General features: G+C 37.9%; 4 protein-coding genes across 11 annotated transcripts; 1 reads left to right on the forward strand and 3 right to left on the reverse strand.

Moving 5' to 3' along the window:
• The first annotated feature begins 1,911 nt into the window (after positions 1 to 1,911).
• On the forward strand, positions 1,912 to 6,195 carry LOC122279013 (F-box/kelch-repeat protein At1g57790-like). 3 transcript variants are annotated; one of them, XR_006229420.1, is made up of 3 exons: positions 1,912 to 2,070; positions 3,471 to 5,641; positions 5,741 to 6,195. XR_006229420.1 is itself a non-coding variant. In XM_043089255.1 (3 exons), exons 1-2 carry the CDS (start codon positions 2,039 to 2,041, stop codon positions 4,567 to 4,569), a joined length of 1,131 nt encoding a protein of 376 aa, XP_042945189.1. In that variant the 5' UTR covers positions 1,912 to 2,038; the 3' UTR covers positions 4,570 to 4,599; positions 5,741 to 6,195. The 3 variants fall into 3 exon arrangements, 2 of the variants coding, with proteins under 2 accessions (XP_042945189.1, XP_042945190.1); XM_043089255.1 differs by having other exon boundaries at positions 3,471 to 4,599; XM_043089256.1 differs by having other exon boundaries at positions 3,471 to 4,599; positions 5,746 to 6,195.
• A 270-nt stretch (positions 6,196 to 6,465) lies between these two features.
• On the reverse strand, positions 6,466 to 12,296 carry LOC122279011 (heterogeneous nuclear ribonucleoprotein Q). 5 transcript variants are annotated; one of them, XM_043089250.1, is made up of 9 exons: positions 12,141 to 12,296; positions 9,912 to 10,370; positions 9,555 to 9,671; positions 9,150 to 9,290; positions 8,810 to 8,983; positions 8,050 to 8,257; positions 7,779 to 7,954; positions 7,094 to 7,179; positions 6,466 to 6,868 (listed from the first exon to the last, which is right to left on the reverse strand). In XM_043089250.1, exons 2-9 carry the CDS (start codon positions 10,359 to 10,361, stop codon positions 6,733 to 6,735), a joined length of 1,488 nt encoding a protein of 495 aa, XP_042945184.1. In that variant the 5' UTR covers positions 10,362 to 10,370; positions 12,141 to 12,296; the 3' UTR covers positions 6,466 to 6,732. The 5 variants fall into 5 exon arrangements, with proteins under 5 accessions (XP_042945184.1, XP_042945186.1, XP_042945185.1 ...); XM_043089252.1 differs by having other exon boundaries at positions 9,912 to 10,394; positions 12,141 to 12,291; XM_043089251.1 differs by having other exon boundaries at positions 9,912 to 10,731; positions 12,141 to 12,287.
• Positions 12,297 to 13,153: 857 nt separating this feature from the next.
• On the reverse strand, positions 13,154 to 16,515 carry LOC122279870. Its single transcript, XM_043090756.1, has 3 exons — positions 15,515 to 16,515; positions 14,025 to 14,193; positions 13,154 to 13,886 (listed from the first exon to the last, which is right to left on the reverse strand). The coding sequence occupies exons 1-3, from the start codon at positions 16,316 to 16,318 to the stop codon at positions 13,420 to 13,422; spliced, it is 1,440 nt and encodes a 479-aa protein (XP_042946690.1). The 5' UTR covers positions 16,319 to 16,515; the 3' UTR covers positions 13,154 to 13,419.
• A 353-nt stretch (positions 16,516 to 16,868) lies between these two features.
• Positions 16,869 to 22,354, reverse strand: LOC122279115 (ABC transporter B family member 29, chloroplastic). Of its 2 annotated transcripts, none has more exons than XM_043089461.1 (10): positions 21,197 to 22,354; positions 20,895 to 20,981; positions 20,681 to 20,788; positions 20,158 to 20,424; positions 19,706 to 19,789; positions 19,356 to 19,572; positions 19,164 to 19,249; positions 18,466 to 18,653; positions 18,155 to 18,284; positions 16,869 to 17,389 (listed from the first exon to the last, which is right to left on the reverse strand). In XM_043089461.1, exons 1-10 carry the CDS (start codon positions 21,812 to 21,814, stop codon positions 17,381 to 17,383), a joined length of 1,794 nt encoding a protein of 597 aa, XP_042945395.1. In that variant the 5' UTR covers positions 21,815 to 22,354; the 3' UTR covers positions 16,869 to 17,380. The 2 variants fall into 2 exon arrangements, with proteins under 2 accessions (XP_042945395.1, XP_042945394.1); XM_043089460.1 differs by lacking the exon at positions 16,869 to 17,389 and adding an exon at positions 17,427 to 18,011 and having other exon boundaries at positions 21,197 to 22,334.
• Positions 22,355 to 22,527: the final 173 nt, after the last annotated feature.

The raw sequence follows: 22,527 nt of genomic DNA on the forward strand, positions 1-22,527 counted from the left end.
ACAACATAGAAGATGGAATGACATTCTTCTCTACACTCTTTCAGCTTGGAATCAATACAAGAAATTCAAAAAATCTATCTTTTCCCAGATAGAAAACCCTCAAGCTTTAGACAAACCAATCTATCTTAATCACCAATCTGGGTCATTTTCTGTAAAATCTGCCTATAACTTCATCATTGACCAGCAAAGCCCTCAATCTCCTTGTCCTCTTTCAAAAGCTGATTGGAAAAAAATGTGAAGAATCAAGATCCAATATAGGCTAAAGCTCTTCCTCTGGAAGGTTTTCCACAATATCCTTCCTATCAAGGCCAAACTGCAGTCTCCTTTATCTCTCTCTAATTCTGAAACAATGTGTCCAATTTGTCAATCAGAACCAAAAACATTAGACCACTTATTTCTAATATGCCCTTACTCCCAAATCCTTTGGAGAAACTCCCCATGGCCTCTCAATATCTCCCATTTTGCAACTCAACGTCTTCTGGATTGAATTAAAATCATTTTAGATCCCTCAAAGATTCTGATTTCTAACCCAGAAAAATCCCACAACTTTCAACTCTTTGCTATCATTGCAATGGATTCTATTTGGTTCCAAAGAAATCAGATCATTCACAACCAGCAGTGCCAATCTCCTCTTATCTTCTCCAGATTAGTGACCAAACTCTTTAATGAACACCTCCATGTGTGGAAAGGAAAACTACAAGAAAAAACTCCCAACACCATAATGGTCCGCTCCCCCAGAAGGTTACCACTCCCTTACATATGATGTAGCAGTCATAAATGAAGATTCTACGGCTGCTCCAATATGTCGATCTCATGAGAGAGATATCATCTTTGCAGTTACTAAACATATTGCCTCAACAAATCCAACGCTTGGAAAAGCTATGGCAGCAAAACTTACAATTGAAAAAGGCTGCCCTCAGGAAGATTCCCAACATTACCATTGAAGGCGACAGTCAAATAATCACAAATGCCCTCCTGACTCTATCCTCCTTACCGGGCTGGTCCATCTTTAATGTGCTTAACGACATAAGCCACTTGTTGCAATCCTTCCAAAACTGGTCTCCTATCAAAATTCATTGTCACCAAAATCGATAGGCACATAATATGACGCAATGGGCCGCTACAAACAAGTTATTTGGTAGCATACCCCTTATAAAACTATTCCAATGTCTTATAGACTTCCATAGTGAAAAAGACCCACCTATTTTGTAATGTTCTGTAATTAATTTGTATCTATGCTTTCATGTTTAAAGTCTCTAGTTTGTTTAAAACTCTTATTCAATTCTCTATATATGATCAAGTTTGATTAGAAGAAAAAAAAAATAACTCATCTCAATAAAATCCACAAAATTATTATTCATAACTCAAGTCAACTCTTTTTAAAATCCAAACGTATAAACAAATCATTACAAACATCCTATACCCTGTTATTTTTAGAAAGTCCAAAATAACTAACATAGCAACACATTAACTTTCCCATAACTAATATGCTCTTAAAAAAAAAGGAAAAAGAAAAAAAAATAGAGCTTTTCATCTTGCGAGTAAAATTTTTGAAAAATTTATATTTATATTTATTTTTTTATTATTCTTTTAATATTTTATCAAATAATATTAAATAATTAATTTATAAATTAAATATAATAAATAATCTTTAATAATCCAATATTCAATATTACGACTGATTGAAAAGTGGTAGAAGAGATACTGGATAAGTTGGATAGCATTAGAGAAAATATATTTTCTATCTTTTTTTAATACAAATATTTTCTATCTTTGACGCGAAAAAACCAGCACATACGTCATGAAAATTTAATGACGTCAAGTGATGCATGCCACGTGACAGTTTTCTGATTGGCAGCCAGCCACTGGCCTGCACAGACTAAAGTGTAGAAACGTTCACACCTGACTTTTACTCACTTCACACGTGTTGCACCGTCACCTCTTCATATGTGCGCTCTCTCTCTCTCTCTCTCTCTGAATTCTGTGCCTTCTGAAGTCTCCGTCCAAGCAGAAGCACCTTAGCTTCATTTGGTTCACCATGGCTGGGAAAAAGAGAAGGAAGCTGAAATCGTAAGATTTTTATTTTTATTTTTAATTTAATGTTTTACTTGATTATAGGCAGGTTTGAACGAATGATGTTAGGGTTTTAGGGATTAATCGGTCTAGGGTTTATGTGATACACCTGGTGATAGAAAATGTAAGAAAGAATGGAAATGGAATCGAATTCTGAAAGCTTGAATAAAGTTCGAGCTCTGTTTTTCTTCCAACTGTAAAAAGCAATACAATGAGTTCTTGCTTTTCTGTGCCTTCCTTTACAAGCGCTGGCTTCTCTTCTTCTTCTTTTTTATCCTCTGTTCCTTCTTCATCCTCTACTGCTGATGTTTGTTCTTCTTCTACCTCTAGTTGCAAGAATTTTTTGGTTCTCGGTTTCTGTAACGATAGTTGCGTTTCTTTCTTCTTCCGCCAATGGTAGAATTTCATCTTCAATGATCTGATAGACTGATACTGCTGCCGTTGTAATTCATAGTCTTCCTCCATTTGATATACTAGTTCCATGGTCTTAATCTTATAGCATGATGCAAGAATTTTTTTCCGTACGCTCTACTGGGTTTCTTGCTGCTCTGTTATGGAAGTTTTATGTGCCATAGCTGCTTCTGGATCGAGATCTCTGGTACCAATTGTAATGCACTAGATGGATTGTGTTTGTTTGGATGGAAAATGACAGAAAATGAATGGAAAATTAAGTTAAGAGAGAAATTGAGGGATTGTTTTTAAGATATTCCCATGCCTCAGATTACAAGGCTAATTCACCGTTTATACAACCTCTGTGCTCAAACTACTTCCGAACCACTTGCCAAAATTACGGTCTAATAGCCCACAACACTTCTACCCACAAAACAACTCCTCGGTCCAAGTCTTAACAAACTCTGACGATAGCCTTGAATTGGATACAATTTTGACAATCTTTAAGGGTGATTTTGTATCTTTTGATAGTAATTCAAGTTTCTCTAGTTGAAGGTCCAATCTGCTATTGGTTGATAATCAATCCTATCTGCTAGCAAATATAAATCATTTGCTCTCTCTCTCTCTCTCTCTCTCTCTCTCTCTCTCTCTCTCTCTCTCTCTCTCTCTCTCTCTCTCTCTCTCTTGGGTGCAAGTGGTGGGTTAGGAGTCGGGGTTCTTTGGGAGGAATTGCTACAAATCCAATCCAGATCATTGTTAAGAAATTTGATTTGGATATGCGCATCATGTGGTTTTTTTCCACTAATGGAGCACTTTGGGACCTTTGTAACTGTTTGCAAGCTGAGCACTAAGGTCTCTAGTTTAAAAATTTTTGGATTTTACTGGGAGTTCCAATCACTGTCTTTTAGCATTTATTGTTCACTATTTTGAAGCTCATTAATTAATTTATTTTTTCTTTTTTCTTTTGGATGTATGTACACTACAACTTATCAGGTTATTTTGTACAGGCTAGCTGAAACAAACACTGAAAGTAAAAGAATGGCATTGAAAGGGAAGAGAGAGAAATCGGAGTTACAGACTTGGTCTGATCTTCCTACAGAACTTTTGGAATTGATTGTATCCCAACTAACACTAGAGGACAATGTCCGTGCCTCTGTTGTTTGCAAGAGATGGCATTCAGTTGCAAATTCTGTCCGGGTGGTAAATCAGTCACCATGGCTAATGTACTTCCCAAAATATGGTAACTTGTATGAATTCTATGACCCATCACTACGCAAGACACATTCCATCGAGCTGCCTGAGTTGAATGGGACTAGAGTTTGCTACACTAAAGATGGTTGGTTGTTGCTATACAGACCCAGATCTCATCGTATGTTCTTCTTTAATCCCTTTACTCGTGAAGTGATTAAACTGCCAAGGTTTGAGTTGACTTATCAGATTGTTGCCTTCTCTTGCGCCCCAACGTCTACAAGCTGCATGCTTTTTACAGTTAAGCACATCAGTCCCACTATTGTTGCTGTTAGCACTTGCCATCTAGGGGCGACAGAGTGGGTTACTGTTAATTACCAAAATCGCTTGCCTTTCGTTAGTAGTATTTGGAATAAGCTTGTCTTCTGCAATGGACTGTTTTATTGTCTCAGTCTCACTGGTTGGCTAGGGGTCTTTGATCCACTGGAACGTATTTGGAGTGTTCTTGCTGTGCCTCCACCCAAATGCCCTGAGAACTTTTTTGCCAAAACGTGGTGGAAGGGCAAGTTTATGGCCGAGCATAAGGGAGAAATATCAGTTATTTATACTTGTTCTAGTGAAAACCCCATCATGTTTAAGCTGGATCGTGTAAACATGGTATGGGAAGAGATGAAAACCCTTGATGGTGTCATCCTTTTTGCCAGTTTCTTGTCTTCTCATTGCAGAACTGACCTTTATGGATTGATGAGAAACAGTGTCTACTTCCCTAAAGTTCGTTTCTATGGTAAGCGTTGCATATCATACTCTTTTGACCATCGTAGATACTATCCACGTAAGCAGTGTCATGACTGGGGAGATCAAGATCCTTTTGAAAATATCTGGATTGAACCACCCCAAAATTTCTCAAGCTTCACCTGAAGAAGTCTAGCTGGAAACCTAGCTGCACAAGTATGTTCTATAGTTGAGCATTTAGAGAATCTTTATTATATATTTAGTTACAACTGCCTTGGATGGAAAGCTATATTGATTTGAATTTCTGTATAAGCAGTTGCCCACTAGGTGACTAATATACTTCTAGAAGAACTCTTATTGGAGTTCTGTTTTCTTTCAACACAAATATTAATCAGACGTTTGATTTCACAACCAGTATTTTCATATAAAACTAAGTTTTTCAGGATAGTATCATACTTGAAGCCGTTGTACATGCTACATATGTCAACCTTCAATGTTTGGCAGTTTGTCTGATATCTTTTCCTTTTGCGACCTATGGCAGTCTCCAAAGTGAGTCTCACAGTAGCAAGTATACTGCCCCGAATCTCATTCTAGGCATGATAAGTTTTATTACCCATTTTTCAAGGCTTTATGCATAAAAAATTTTACAAGAATGACTAAAGATGTCATTCTGTCCAGGCAAGCCCGTTAAACAATTAGTTTCTTGCAAAAGAATCTGCACTATAATGTATGCAGAAAGAGAAGTGCTACAACCACAAGGAAATTTTATAAAAGTAAACACATAGACTAACATAGTTTTATATATCTACTTTACAATAAAAGTAGTTTTATAATTTAATGTATCACATCAAGTCAATGTCAGTTTGTAGATTTATTTTTGTAGGATCTCTTTTAGCTAAAACATTTCTCATGTTTAGTTATTGCCATTGAATGCTGACCAGATAATCAAACCTTTGAAATTAATTGAGGATATTCTAAAGAAAACAACTCCCCAAATTGGGACTGGGACTGGGACAGGAGTTTTACAGTCTCGTATAAAGTATATTCCATTTACTTTCGCAGAACTACCGAGACTGTTCAGTTTAAGGTTAAATCATTAAACCTTAACCTGGACCACAATGTTCTTCATTAAACCCGTATCCTTTTCTTAAAATAAAATGTTTTAATGGAGACCAGTTTCGTGTTACAAACAAACCAGTCTCATTTCCTGTTAAATCTCAGGCATTAAAAAGATCTTGGGTGGCACACATCCATCTTGGTATCGTTTTTTTCCCTCCCCCTCCATGTTTGAGCTAGTCTGCCGACGAGCATAAGAAATGATTTTATGTTAGTAACAATACGTCTATTTAATATGCAGAGCAGAGCAGCAGAATGTCGACAGTAGTATGGGATGGCTTGGCTTGGCTTGGCGGGGATTTGATTGTTCAGACCACAACGAAGATGCCAAGTTGGTCAGGTCCATCACTACGTAGAGCAGATTTAAATCCCTGATGAGTCACATATTGATTTAGAATTTGATTCTCTAAGGTTGTTTATCGGTTGCATGTCTACGGGGCACGTACATTGTGATTCGCTCAACTGCTGAAGGAGTTGGAAGATATCGGAATCATTTGAACTTGCAGCTTTGGGCATCGGCAGATTAGACAGGGGAAAGAGGTCTCAAACCCTCCTGCCCGTTTAGAATGCCAGTTGATCGCCTTTCAAAGGGCTAAATCAGTCCATTTGGCAGACTTCATTAGTATTTATTGTTGTTGACGCTGGATTTTTAATGTTTAATTAATGGAAATTACCAAAAAGAAATTAACTCAGCCATTCTGCGAACCACGGATAAGAAATTTAGATGCTATTTGAATAGTGAGATAAGATGTAATGAAATAATTTTAAATGAAAATTGAAAATTGAATAAAATATTATTTTTTAATATTATTATTATTTTGAAATTTGAAAAAGAATTGCTTATTATACCCCCGGCAACCCCAAACAGAATCACAATCATTCTCGCCACGCACCATCTTTTCTATACAACAGCACCGAGCACTAGTTTGCTTCCTTTCGTGTGGCTTTTAAAATGTCATTGCAGGCTTGCAGCGAGTAAATTGCACCCTTTATTTATCAGTAAATCAATAGGTAAATTGCATTTTGAGTTACATAAATTTTGTTTCTAAGACAAGACGACAGCCCTGGGCAATGTCAGTTTCCAAAAGCATCGGAATAAACACAATATATAATCAATTTTTGGATAACTTACACACAAAATTACTGTCTTCGACGTGATCCAGTGGACACAGTCGAGGTGTAAAACTAAAATCTGCTCACCTCTAGTAATCAAGTTGCAGAAAAGAGATTAAATCAATATGGGTGATACCGGCCACGCCCACGGCCGCTCTCATTGCTGCGCCTTCCACCACTCGAGCTACCACGGCCACCACTCCTGCCACTCCGGGACTGTGGTGGAGGGGTATGTGGCTGCATACCAGGTTGTTGCCTGTAACAATATATATGAGTTCAACAGCCGGAGACAAAAATCATCTGGGAAAAAAAGTTGGAATAAACATTCCAGTGTAGTGATCGACTCTAATTGGATAAACAGGTGCTAAAAAAAACTGGCAGCCAATGCAGCCAAGTAATGTTATTTATGGAGAAAGCGAAATAAAAGCTAAAGGCATACATCATGAAACAGACTGGGAAAGCCCAAAATATTCCCACTTACAAGACATATCCAACCCTTCCATCCGGCAAAAGCATTGGCATCATTGCCATGCCAGCAGGAGTTGGTCCCCTACCATAAATCAGCGGCTGCAAGAAATTGGCACCTATATTAGTCTTTTTCAAGTACACGCCTTCATTAGTTTTGGATAACAGATCTTTTTGATAATTAATTTTGGATAACAGATTTAAGGACTAGTAATAAGAATCTATTATTTCTTCCAACCAAATTTTACATATATGAATAATCATATGCTCTCTACAGGTCTCATATTTCCAAAACATGAACCCTACACTAACTGCATGTCAAATCCTAGACCTCCTAGAAAGACAGGTTAAGTGCCATTAGGCTACAAGGCCACTGTTCTTCATTTATGTTATCTTTTAATTCTCATTAAATAAGTGGAAACCAGTCATGGTATATTTATAATTCTTAATTAGAATGTCCTTTACATTTTTTCAAGGGGTGAATTGACAAGTAACACGAGTTAATTAACCATGTATTAGAAGAATTTTTATTTGGCTTTGAATAAATAAATTTCCAAAGAAGGAAAAAGAGAATGGAGAATATTGATGCCCTGCAAATGAAATTATTAGTGAACTCAAGACAACCAAAACCCTTTTTCCCAACTATTTCCAGAAAATATGCAGAGGTCAGGCGTTTTGGGGAGTGGGCAGAAGCATCTTACTTGTGCAAAGCCAGGAGCACCATACCCAGCACCTACCGCACCATAGGGATTGCCAACCATGCTGTAACCAACCTGAGGGGGGTAGCTTGGGAGTAAGGTTGACTTCTGCAAACTCGGTAATCCGGAAGACTTCTGATCTGCTTGTGGCTTAGCAAGGGAACACTCCAAAACTTGGCCTGCCAAACCAAGAACCGACAAAGATAGTTAACAATGATACTTCATTACTGAGGATGACAAGACCAGGCACAAGGTGCAAGAAGCAAAAAGTTACCATCAATTTCATATTTCTCGGTATTCTTCAATGCCTTCATGGCACTTGACCTTTCTGCAAAGTGGACAAAACCAAATCTGCTTTTTTCCTGTCCTGCTTTTGCAGGCGGGATAACCACTTTTGTGATCTTTCCATGATGTTCAAACAGCCCTTTCAGATGTTCCTGAGTAATGTCTTTTGGTAAATTCTTGACATACACTGCCTTAACCTGTACCAAACAAATTCCTAAAATCAGGACTGCACAATCCTTGGACGTACAAGAATGAGTGCAAACTCTTAACAAAGAAGATGCAAAGCATGGTTTTTGTTCTCTGCTAGTGACACACACTCAGTGGATCTTATGCAAAGGATGTCACTGCCCAACCCATTCTTATGAGGGCTTCAGGTGCCATCTGTTCAAGAGATTATTGCTAACATGATGCACATGCATATATAGAATTCATATGGAGATCAGAGGGAGTGCTTATATACAGTACAAAGTTTATGATAGAATTTCACAACTATAGAGAAGCTTCGTAAGCAAATTTCCCCTTTCTTATTGACATTATAGACACCACGTAAAGAGGATTCAATAATCCATAGATGTTGCCTGCTATGCCAAACACTAGGGATTGGAAGGAAGTGGGGAGAGGGGGACATTAGGTATCCAGTGAAGAAAAAGCACGGAACATCTTATTACATAATCAAATAACTACTACATTTACACATATTTCGTTGTAAAAGCACCCACAAAAATGGTATCATAAAATGGAAGACAGACCTGAGAAGCAGCAGATGATTCTGCATTTTTAGGGTCAGCCCAGCTCACTGTAGGGGCATTGTTTTCAAGCTTAAATGTTGGGCTAGACATCTTCAGTCTCGAGTATTCTGCACAAGCATGATTATAATATTCGATAAAAGAAAATCCACGGTTCCGGCTAGAATTCTGTGGGTCCTGTATTGGCCAAGAAGATCTAATGAACAACAACATTATATAAAGGCACAACTGAAGAATCATAGCAATAGTCTCAAATTACATATATGGTTATGATAACAAACAAGTATAACTTAAAATGAGAATAGGAAACGTGAACAATGATGAACCTAACAAAGTCATGAACCTTCAATAGTTCCACAGAAATGACTCCAGGCCCTATCTCCGTTACAGCCTTCTTCAAATCTTCATCATCCCAATTTCGGGGAACATTGCCAATGAATAACCGATGCTTTGCTTGAGATGTTGAACACTTTATTTTTTTCCCCTGGTAAGAAAGAGGGGTCAACAGAAAATTTGATCCTACAATAAGTCAGTCGCTAACTTATCCGGAAAACAAATCCAGAGACTTGAGTTATTTAGAAATTATTCAATTAAAATAACAAAAGTGATAAATGATAAATCTGACAAATGAGTTTCTTTTACAACATGTGAATGCGCAAATCAGTGGAAGCACACCCCTGAATCAATAAGAAAAGGCTGAAATTATTCGAAGGAAAACAAGCATTAACCAGATGTGTGCTTAAATTACCTTTAGTTCAGAATTATTTAACTCCTCAATGGCCTTAGAAGCAATCTCCTTGGTTCTGAAGGTCACAAAAGCATAACCCTTGGACCCACTTGAATCTTTACCCTTCATCATTCTAACCTATTGTAAGCAAGTATAGATCCAATTAGTTCAACAAGAAATGCAATCAAGGAATATAATTTTTTTTTATAAATAGCAAACAAGGAATATTTTTTTTTTTTTGATAAGTAAAACGGTAGTATTAATAATAAAAGGCATAGCCCAAGTACACAAGATGGTATACAAGAGATAAGACCTATCTAGGTCGCTATAGAAGTTGCATAGCAAACAAGGAATATTATAACCACAAATATACATTACCTCTGTGACTTCTCCTATAGACCTACAAAACCCCCTCAGTTCCTCTTCAGAGGCATCATGTGAAATGCCACCAAGGTAAACTTCAGATCCATGAGGTGGAAGAGCAAGAAGCTCATCATGCTTTTTTCTGTCATTTTCCTCCTCTGCCTGATCAACCTTCATCTCCTCATCACCATGTGACCCATTTTGTGCATCAGCTCCTTTGGCAGCCTCCTTTTCTCCGCCGTCTTCCTCCACCTCCTCTTCTACCTCTTCTTCTTCCTCTTCTTCCTCTTCCTCCACCTCTTCATCTTCTTCCTCTTCCTCTACTTCTTCATACTCAATCTCTTCTTCCATTGTCTCCTCAGGATCATTGTATCCATCAAGGTCCACCTGCTCTTCAGATTCGGTAGGCTTTTCAGATACATCCAGCTTATGAGAGGCTGCAGCACCTGCCCTTGTCCTTGGCATCTTATGTATCTATAAAGAAAGCTTGCAAGGCAACTGTGATGGAAGCGCAGAAGGCACAAGCAATGGCAGAAGAAAGAATACAAATATGGAAAGGTGGACACAACGAGAGGCCAAAAGGAGTTGAGTAAGAATCTCGATCGAATATTTGCCATGAGGAATGGCTTCAAGGAGTTGCAATTTGAATGATTCTCAATTAAGGGATCATAAATAGTAACAAAAGTTAAGAACAGGTAAGAGAGAGTTCTGAATGACAGTCACGAGGATAGTGATGCTCAACAGGAGAAAAAACAATGAAGTAGTGACTTTCTCGAAATTTAGATACTGACAGTTGCCCAAAAGCAATGGCCAGTTTATTTGTTTAACTATCTATCTGGAACAATGCATTCACAAGAAAAGAAAAAGAAAAGGCAAAAAAACAAGGATGAGAAATCGAACATGGACTAGTAATTACAAAGGGATTATTTCTAAAGCAGTAATACAATCAGGAAACAGAAATATACAAGTGAGGTTACATCTACACTTGAAATTCCCAATCAAATACATGTGAGAGAAAAGAAAACAGCAGGCAGACGGGGTTATTAGGTTTGACTTAAAACAACAATTCCAGTTCCATACCACATTTTCCACATAAATGTTAGATTATCTACAATTTGAATCTTGTATTGCCAGTATAACTTATCAAGGCTAATCTTCCATTTATATCTTAGTTGCACTAAAACAAAATGTTGTAAGGCATGTAAAAGTCCCAAAGAATAAGTGCTCGTTTCTCGACTTTCAACTGTCAATAGGCCAGAATCTTTTATATACCATAGCAAGTCTGGTGCTGCTACATAAATACATCTAAGATGCCAATGTTGTCTAACGGCAGAAGCAGCATTTTTGGGCAGCCGCCATAGAGTTTAATGGGCTGAGTTCTCAGGGATTTCTTGTATATTTTCCAATTTCTAATTAGGTGATCTTCTTGAATATGTCTTGTGTACTTTGCTTATGCCCTTTTTTAATAAAATCTTTGATTACTGAAAAAAAATAATCGGGGAAATACCTTGGGCCTGGCATACCTATAGATGCAATTTCAACAAAATGCTTTAGACCCAACTCAGTTTATATCATGTCAGGCACCAGAAACCAAACACTGTCAATCAAGGTAACACAGGCAACACTAAGCTATTAGAGATAACATCAAATCAAGAATGATTATTATCATAATGAAGCGATTTGATTTTCATAATTATCAAATCAAGTGATTTCATTTTCATAATAATCAAATCAAGATATTTGATTTTCATAAGAATCATGATACTTGCCTTATCTAATGTCCATGTAATTTTCCTATAAATTAGGACCTATGCTTTATATTCAATCACAATTGTGAATAACAAAGATGAGCCCATAAAGTTCTTCTCGTTCTTTCTCATTCTCCTTCTATTTTCCATTTCAAATTTTATTATATTTTATTTCTATCACACGCCCCATTGGAAGCAAAAACATAATGTTGAAAGGTCTTAAAAACAAGAAATGTGATTTTAAAGTGCCAATCGAAGATATTTGCCTCTTCAAAATCCTCCATCCACTTTCCAGTTACAAATATAAATTACTTTTTCAATACCACCTAGAACCACCGAGCATTAGAAGGCAACCAAAAAGCAGCACTTTTTAGAATTGGGATGAAGGGAATAAAGACTTTAGTTCCATATAGCCTTATAGACACGCACGAACATATATGTATCATGGTTCTTAAGAGACGAAGCAGCAAAAACTAATGTAGGGATGCAAAATTACCTGGACACGGAAAATCGAAAGAGAGTGAAGCCCCTCAACCACCTCGCTCTCTCTTGCTCAAACGCTTTAGGTAACTCGGCTCAGTCTGTGCCCTAAATTAATGTTAGTCGGGACACGGACAGAGAATGATGGCTTCAGTCCTCGTTGGTTGGTTCCAAGTTCCACGTCTAGCTACAGAGCCTTTGGGCCTCAAGCTAATAACTATGGGCCATTTTCTTGGGACTGATCTCGGTTTACAAATCGACAAAAAGAGGACTTTTGGATCAGTCCAGTCCATGATTTACAGGAATTTATCGCTAAGAAGAAAGTTTTGGGTAATGAAGGTCGTAGCAATAACTTGGGCCCGATGCCCAATGATTTATGACAAAAATGGGAGTATTCAAGTTGATTCCCTCTCTCACTCTTGAGAGATTCCACAGTTTCCACTAATCCAGGTAAAATCCTCGTAGTAAAAATATTGATCTAAGAGCATTCTTACTTCTTAGTGGCCTCGGCAAAGCCATTGCTAGGCTATATTTTAGCCATTTTCCTTTATTGAACAGTAAAAATAGCTAGAGCTATTTTCAGAGGTCAAGTCTCTTGAGCCAAATACGCTAGCCATTCAATCTTTTTGCTTATTTTATTTCTCTCGTGTCTTTCTAAGCTGTTCTTGGTAGAACTGGAACTCTCCAGGTACCATTACTACATGTTTTGTTGTTATTAGAGAAAAACAAATCAATGGAAAATTTATCATATTGCATTTAGTTGGTGTATGTCTGCCAAGTACTATATGTTATGTTTTCAACTCTTATTATGTGTAGTATATATACATTTCATTCCATTTTACCCAATTCAAATCAAAGCCGTGTACATTTATAAGTAGTTATATTGAATTAAAAAATATATTTGTTAAAAATTATCATATTTTTTGTGCATCCGTTTTTTAAATGATTAACTTAAATAAATTTTCCAACTACCACAAGAATAAAAACTGTAAAGAAAAAATGGAAATAAACATTTAAATGGAATAGAGATAGATAATATTAGCTAGGAGCCTGCTTGGTGCATCTTATTGGGATTGCGTAATGAAAAATTCTACAAATCACACTCTCTTCTTACTTACTTTCATTCCACGAACCCATCCCAAATTCCACCAATTTAAAAATAGGAGAATTTTGAGATATACTGCAAGATCGAATGCAATGGCTGCTAGTTCAACGTTCCAAACCAAAGGAAAGAGGGCATTTCATGGTCACATGCTCACAATAAGAGATCTAGCTCAAATAAAGAAACAAGACGTCTAGCTATGACTCTCCAACTTGTTACAACCGTCCACAAGAATTCTCCTCATATGATCAATTAGCTCTTGCATTTGTTCCCTTGAATGAAGTGGCGATGGATACACGCATGCACAGTCCAAACCACCATTTCTTATTGTGTCAAATATGGCAATGGACGGACCGACACCATGTACTGAAGCACATCCCACAAAATCCTCCAATCCAAGCTGTTGATGCAGTTCATTAGAATCATCAATAACTGGGTCCTCAAACACCGAGATCAAGGCAGTTCTCAAGGATGATGATGGGGTCAAACTGGGATTCTCAATCGCCTTACACATTAGGAAGTTCAGGTCAGACATGTCTGAGAAATGCTTGTTGGAGTTCTTAGCATTTGCGAAGGACATGTAGCATCTATTTGCCAACTCCCATAGTTCATCTTCACCAGATACGTCATGTGTATTTAGGATGGCAGAATGGTAGAATCCTGTGTGTTACAAATACATTTGTCATTTTAATTAATGTATAACGCCTTATTTATGTTGAGCCAAGACAGGCAAAAAAACCACTTAATAACTCTTTTATTTATGTAATAATGCAAGGAAGGGTTAGTAATCAGGTTCACCTAGATCTTGACTGCAAAGGACTGGATCAAGAATTGAACGGCAGTCTACGAGAGTTACCACAGCGTACTTCTCCCTCTGCTGATCAGGAAGGTTTTTCGAAGTATAAGCTGCAATCAATCCAGCCGCTGCCAAGGCTCCACAAAGTTTAATTTCCCTTGACTTACATTCCTACAAAATTTGTGCCAACATATAAGTGCGAGGTCATGGATCAATAATGGGCAAATACGAGTTGCGGGTGATCAAACTTGGAACCCATGGACATAGCTTACAAACTCAACACTAAAAACGTTGGGGTAAAACAGAAGCTATGGAATTGCAAATGTTCGAAACTTGGAACCTGAATATGTAGTTCACCAACTTAACACTGAAAACTTTTTGCTTGATATACCGATAAAAAGTACGTTGTTGCTTCTGAAAAACTCACTTGGATCATGAATCAGAACTTTTTCAAGAATGTGCGCATGAGTTGAAGAGCTTATATTAAGCATATGGGGCAGGGTGGTTGAAAATTTGAATTGCATATGAAGGACCATAGGCACTATGACAGGCCTAATTATATGAACCCACGAGGTTTAATGCTGCACAACCTAGTCCACAACCAGCATGGTCATTAGGTTATTAAATAAGGTCTTTGAGAACACCAAATAGATATTCTAGCCACTTAGCAGTGTTTCTGATATATATATATATATATATACACACTTCCTGTGTATTCGGATGAACTTTTGAACATCAATACAGTTCCTTCAACTTGTAAATATACATACGTACGTACACACACACACATATATCAATTATTTTGAGCGTGACAACCGAGAATGGCACCAGCTGCACAGGTGGCCGTTAGGCCCACACCCTATCTCTGCTGCGAATGGGAAGTGTCAGCCTATGAGCAAAGACAAAAGAGTCCATGTCTCTTGAGTCTGGCTCGTGGCTAAGCATATGACCCTACTCTGGATCTTTCCTTTTGTATCATATTTTCATATTCCTGCACAATACGGCCTAGGTGATGTCGATGCATCATGACTAACAAAATAAAATCATGATTAAGCAGAATCAATCTCACTATAATCAGAATCCCCTACTATCTAACAATCCAGAAGTATTAAATTCCAACAATTACTCTCAAAGTGAACAATAGTTATTTTATCACGTTAATATTTATCCATTCGAACAACCTAACATCTAACAATTAAATCTCAGACGATACATCACACTGGTTAATCTACCGATCATATATATGTGTGTGTGTGTAAATATATCACGCAGGTTAATCCAATCCAATCCAACCCAACCCAACCATGATAAAGACGAATTCCAACAAACTGCGTCAACATGCTTCAGGTAAGAGGCATAAAATATACTTATTTGGTTACCTAATAAATTTAATAACATCTTTAAACCTTGTTAAGCCCAACATTCAAAAAAAGGCGAAAACTTAAACAAGTGGCAAAAGGTGATGATAATGTTGCCCAATTAAATGACTTACTGCAACAAGCTTCTCAGTGTCAACTGCAGTCATCTGCAGCCTCACCACTTGAGAATATCTAGGTGAATTTGCGTCCCTAAAATCCAAATTTGCCAACCTCAGTGAATTCAACGAGTACCCAAGCATGTCCACGCCCCGCGCCCAAAAGGGCTTATTAGCTTTGCCTGCTGGGATAAGATCCTCGATTCCCAAATTAACATCTTCCTTGTACCCAAATTCCCTCCCTACATCTTCCCCTTCTCTTCCAGACCCCGTCAAGGACCCCAGCAGCTCCCTCAGTACTGATACCGCCGTCGTGCGGTCGCATGCTGACGTGTGCAGCCTGAGCGTCAGGGTCCACTGGGCTTTGCTCAGTGTGTACAGGCTAGCGAAGAGCACGTCTTCGTCGGCGTACGATGGATGGTCAGGATCGTGCCACCTATTTTGGTTCAGCTCGTGTTCGAGGATGAGATGGAAGGGAGTGACGGAGTAGTGGTGGTCGTTTTGGTTGTGAAGGATGTGGGACGTGGACGAGAGATCCAACGGTCGGATTTGGAGGTGAGGGGTGGGAGGAGTGAGGAAGGAGAAGGTTTTAGTGGTGGTGGTGGTGAAGTGGAGCTTGGAGCGGAGGATAGGGTGGGCATTTTGGAGGTTATGGATGGCAGTTTGGATGGTCCAGATATCTGGGGGCTTAGAGAGGAGTAGGGCTAAGACTGTGATGCCGGTACCACCGGGCACGGCTTTGCACCAGCTGTACTCGGTGCCACCGACGGTTCGAGCCTTGGGCTCGACTGCTTCTGGGTTCTGGGGGCTCTCATCAGACATGCTATCTAGCCTGCAAAAAGAGAAATCAAGGGAAAAAAAACGATTGGGCCATACGTTAAAAAATGATTGGTGACGATGAAACCAAGCAGAAAGCAATGAAATTGGTGACCTCACTATTTTTCACGTGTTAGTTGGTTGCTAGGAATTATTAAAGAACTATTAAAGTCTTTCCATAAAATGAGTTGGAAAATAACTTAAATTTATGAAATGAAATAAAATAGTTTGAATTAATGTGTTTTATAAAATTTTAAAAAAGAAAAATAAAAGTTGAATAAAAATATTATAAATTTAAAATATTATTTTTTAATATAATTTTTATTTTAAGATTTAAAAAAATTAAATTAATTTTTATATTTTATTTTAAAATTTGAAAAAATTGTAATGATTCAAAAATTAAAAAGTTAAAAGTTAAAAAATATTTTTATTTAAATGGTATTTAAATTAGATGAATTGAAACTATCAATAAAACCAAACGGCCTAAATGTTTGTTTCTCAACTTTCAACCATCATCAGAAACTTTTATATATATATATATATATATAATGATATTTGAACGAGTGATATAATCGTGGTCAATTCAATTTTCTAAAAAATTTTAAAAAGATACTAAGTTTTGTTTAAATAAAATATAATTTTTATTTATCCTAAAAAAAATTTGAAAATCCGATACACTCTCGATAAAAATATGGTGCTGAGGAACTGTACCGTCTTTATGTACCATGGAGCCAGTTTAGTGCTGCCACATAAATAAGTGGCGGCGTTTGGATTTGAAAAGTATTGTATTTTATTTTTTTTAATTTTTTTATATAAAATATAATAAATAATTTAATTTTTTAAATCTTAAAATAATAATAATATTAAAATATAATAATATAATAATATTTTATTTAACTTTTAATTTTTATTTAAAATTCTCTCAATTTCTTCTCATTCCTAAATCCAAACCAACTCTATATGTGAACGTCGTCTAACAACGCAAGGCCGATTTATTTTTTGGGCAGCCGCCATAGACTTCAATGGCCGAGTTTCCATAAGGTGTGTACTTGGAATATGCCCCTTTATTTATTGCTCCTGTGCAAGAAAGAAAAAGAAAATCTGGGTAATGAAGTTTGGGCTAAAAAGGACACATAATTAATCACATTAATTAGATGATCCCACGAAATAATCTCATCTCTAATTAGTTTCCCCCCCAAGTAATCTATCTCATGTGTATTGATGAGTGTATCACTGCATGCATGCATGCTCATACGTGATATATTGCAGAGTCCTAAAAAGCTCATTTACCACAGTGATTGAGATAACATTAAACCTATACATGAACTTGCTTATATTTTAAGTTCTGGTCTTTATATATAAATACACTAAATAATATGATAATGGGCACCACCCCAATTCCTCTATTCTGGTCCTAGTCCAAAGCATGATCCAGAAAGTACTGTTTCCTTTATCCTTTCTTCACCCTCTACCATTCCTAGCTAGCACCGATTTCCCATCCAATAAAATGACCCTCCTCCGTTCATCGATCACCATTTTTGCAGTGCTAATTTCAAATCACAAGTCCAGTTGATTCTGCCAAGTCGTGGTGTCTATCCACAAGAGTCCAGCGACTTAGCTCATCTAGCTTCCCATCATTCAAAAGGAATATTCGTTTAGCCATCAAAACTGTTTCCAACCGATGAGCAATGACGAGTACCTATAAACATATATATATATATACACGTCACTCTAATTAAGCACAATATTTGATTCCTTGTGAAAACTTGCAATTACTTAATTCTAACTAAAATTTGCATCCATAAATACACCCCAAGCTGATCGAATTATTCATTTACTTACCGTACGATTTTGCATCATGCGCTCCACAGCTTGTCTCACCAATAACTCAGACCTACTATCTAGAGCAGAAGTTGCCTCATCCAATATCAGTATGGAGGGATTTTGATAGAGTGCCCTTGCAAGAGCTAGTCTGCATTTATGAGATAACCCCGTGATTAACTAACAAATGGAGCTTTTCAAGAGATTCAGCTAGACAGCAAAATATGATGATGCTGACTACAGGACTGTACCTGGTAATCATGTTAAACATTATCTGACAATAATTAAATCTAGCATCATACTAAAAGAAGAGTTCAAACGTAAAGCTTCACCTTTGCTTTTGGCCTCCACTCAAAATTGAGCCCCTTGGTCCAATGTTAGTTTTGTAACCTTCTGGAAGTTTTCTGATAAATTCATCAGCATTAGCAGTTTGTGCTGCATGCTCAACCCTCTCCATGTCAATGCTTGACATCAGATCCCTATACCCAATGTTCTCAGCCACCGTCCCTGAAAACATTGTCTAATAAAAGCAAACCATATCATGATGACCATTCCAAAAGGTTTCCTAAATTACCATTTGTTCCAATTTTACAAAGTCGCCCATTGCACAAGCATTTTAATAAAACCATTGAATTGGAGCATTGGAGCTTTGGACTATTCTTAAGTGAGTATAAAGGGGAAATCCTACTTCCCTCTATTACCAACTATCTTCCAGGTAGGGATCTTGCAACTTGCAAGGTGCATGGCAGTTGTACCCTTCATCTAATTAGCATGAAGTAGCCAACGGCACATAGGAACCAAACAATTCGTACAAACTTCTGGTACAACTTATGGGCAGCATGAGATAAGAGGCCTTAATTTTAAGGACATCTAGTGAAGCTCTTATGTATCGCTCACCTTCCGCTATTGTGGGGTGTTTTTTTTTTTTGGAGAAGAAGGGGGGGGGGGGGGGGGGGGGGGGGGGGGGGGGGGGGTTGTTATTAGAATAAAAGAATTAAAAGAAGAAAGAGAACAGTCCTCAGTAACTTACTATATCCTGAGAAACCAGACTGACATGTCTCCTCAAACTATCCAACCGGATGTCTTGGATGTTATGGTTATCAATAAGTATACCACCTGTTAACATGTGAAGAACATATACTCATTCTCAATTAAGAAGCAACTTTTCCAATACCAAGATGAACATTAAAGTTTGCAATTCATTGTAGTTCAAAAGCCAAACCAGATAAAGGATCATAAAGCCGAAGAAGCAATTTTATAAGGGTAGTCTTTCCTCCTCCAGAAGGCCCAACAAGAGCAATTGTCTCTCCAGCTTTAATATGGAGGTTCACTCCATTCAAAACTAAGGGCACATCATCCCCATATCCAAATGAGATATCACAAAATTTCACCTCCCCTTCTATACAGTCCAAATCAATGGCATCTGTTTTCTCGATCACCTATATTGAAGCTTACATTTATTTTCTTACCACAGCAAAGCAGATAATAACTAAAATAATAATCACAAATGTAAAAGTAACTAAATAAGAGTATGAAGATATCGATCCAAAGAGTAATCAACCTTAGATGTACCTTAGAGTTGACCCTGGTCAAATCAAGCAGGCGTTCAATAGCAGGTTCTCCTTGCTTCAACTCATTGTATGCTTTCCCCACACCCTGCGTGATTCTTTATGTTCAGATTCATAACTTAAGGAAGCTCCTCAATGGCTGAAGCATCATAACAACAACAAAAAGCAATTAGAAAAACGGCCGTAGACATTTTCCTTCTTTTTTCTCATCAGAGAAGAATATGCGGACAATAGACTTTTGAAATACATTTATTTTTCCTTTATTTTCTTTTTGCAAAAGGAACGGGACAATGTTGCCACTATCATGCCAGAATTACTTGAAGAGTACACGAAAAAAGCATTAAACTTCAAGTCAGCTAAAAAATATGCAGATCAGAAACTGGGAAAAAACTGACACAAAACAGGAACAGGCTAAAATAAAATTAAAAAAGTAGAAAAGAGAGGAAAATTAATTACCTGAATTGGCTCAACTAAAAAAACCAAAGAGGTAATGAATGAAACCATGCTACCGCCATTGAAAGAACCACTTGAAACCATCAGTGAACCAGCACAAAAAACAAACAATGCTCCAAAATATATAATCTGTGTTATCTGAGGAATGAACGCCTTCATTTTCTTCTTTCTCAATTGATCAGATAAGTTGGTATGAGCAAGCCTTTGAAACCTGGCACTTTCCCACGGCCCTGAGTTGTTTGCTTTCACAAATAGAATAGCTGGTAGGACCTAAAACGAATATAAACTATATCACATAATTGCACCAGGTTATGTCCAATGGCAAAGAAGATTTAACTACAAACTCCATGAACAAGCGGGAGGAAAAACAGTAGTTGCAACATATATTCAACACAACCACACTTTACCACAAGAAAATCAAAAGGTGAGAATAATTGTTAAGGAAACAACCACACTTTACTATCAAGACAACTTTAAACATTCACGAAGTACCATGGCACATTTCGAGTAGCAGAGAAAAAAGCACCTCATTTAAATAGGCTGAGAGGGCAGCAATACTCATATGTGCCTCATTAGATATCGTTCTAAGCTTCTCGCCAAGATGGGCAACGAGAAGAGCCATACATGGAATCACCTATAATTGCATCAATAAAATTAGACACACCCTTAATAAAATACACAACCCGTGATCACAAATAAGCTTCAAACTGACTAAATAGTCCACTTATTTTGTTCCTCACCACTGCCGAAATGATTGAAAGGGCTGGGCTGATCATTAACATCTGCGCCGCCATCGCTGATAATTGCAGGGTACTGGGTACAATGGTCTGTCACGCAAAATCAGAATCTATCTTTCTAGTTGAAATAATAGAGAGAGATAATACGGACATCATAGATATACACTCATACAAAAAAAAAAAAAATCCGGCTGCAATCACACCCTACCTATCACCATCATATCTGACGTTTCCTTTTTCATTCCAACAAATTCAAGTATCAGAAAGATGACTATACTATACACCAAGGAAAAAAAGTCACTCACATTGAGAATAACGTAGACGGTATCGGCGATATCGGCAACCTCAGCGGTGATCCGATATGCGATATCCCCGGCGGAAACGGCGCCGCCATGTTCGAAAAATGCCAGGTCTTTCTCCAGAACCCTATCGAAGACGTGGACCCTAAGTCGATATGCTGCGCTCAGGGCGGCGTTCCACAGGAACGCTTGCTGCCAGTAGCTAGCGACAAAGCGGACCAAGACCAGAGCCCCTAAGAAGAAACCCTCGTTCCTCAACCTAAGGGCGTCGACGTAGGTAAGGACGGAGGAGAGCTTTCCGACCTTGGGGACGAGCATGGAGAGGGATAGGACGGAGAAGAGGCTGCAGAGCCAGCCGGCAAGGATGGGCGTGCATTGGGAGAGGAGGTAGGGTTGGAGGGAACGGAGGGTGCGGGAGAGCGGGAGAGGTTTATTAGAGGAGGTGGGGTTTAAGGAGGGAAGGTGGGAAGGGAGGTTGAGGGAATAAAGAGGTTTGAGGGAGGGCTTTCTGGGAAAAAGATATAGTTGAGTTGAGGAAGGTTGACGGAATACGTAGGGTATTGGATTGAGGAATACTGTAAGTGGTGGCGGATATGGAGGGCTTCGAAGAACGATTCTGGACATTTGCGTTTAGTCTTTCTATGTTTATCAGATTTCAGAGGTGAGGTGGGAAAATGAATTTGTTTGTACGAGGAAGAGCAGGCAAAGTAGTGAAGCCAGACAGAGGAAGCTGTTCCGTTAACAAGCAACGGCTCACCGAGCGACCCTTGTTTGGAATGCTGTGCAGCAAATATCTCTTCTTTCTATCCCCCAATTATAGTTTGTATACACAACAGACGGTGGCGGTAACTCCATGTTCGACATCAACATCTACGAAACAAAAGCACCCCAATTTATAATTAAAAAACAAAAAGCAGAGTATTATGCGGCTATATCATGTTTTATGAACTTCTTGGTAACAGCAAAGACCGTCCCTGCCACAGGCCTTGCTAATTTTGTCATGTTCTCTATGCTAATGCGATTGAGGTTGAATAAATGAAACAGGTCACGAAATCAAACCTCATCCAATCTTGTCCAGGAGTATTTATGTAATACAATGGGTAAAGTTTTCAGGCAAGTCAGGCCAGCAAATATATATTTCCAAAATGATTAATTGCCCTCGTTATGCTGTTGTTTCCTTAGTTCGGACATGCTATTTATAATCAAGTAAGATTATTACACCGTCAGTTACTTCTTTGTTGCTTCTAAACTACCATTCATTTTGTAATTTATTCCTCATTTCAAGATCCAACAGTCCAAGGATTGTGTCGTGTGATCCTAAGCTTCAGTGTAGGCTT

The sequence above is a fragment of the Carya illinoinensis genome, chromosome 10 (genome assembly GCF_018687715.1).
Source record: "Carya illinoinensis cultivar Pawnee chromosome 10, C.illinoinensisPawnee_v1, whole genome shotgun sequence".
NCBI classification, from domain to species: domain Eukaryota; kingdom Viridiplantae; phylum Streptophyta; class Magnoliopsida; order Fagales; family Juglandaceae; genus Carya; species Carya illinoinensis.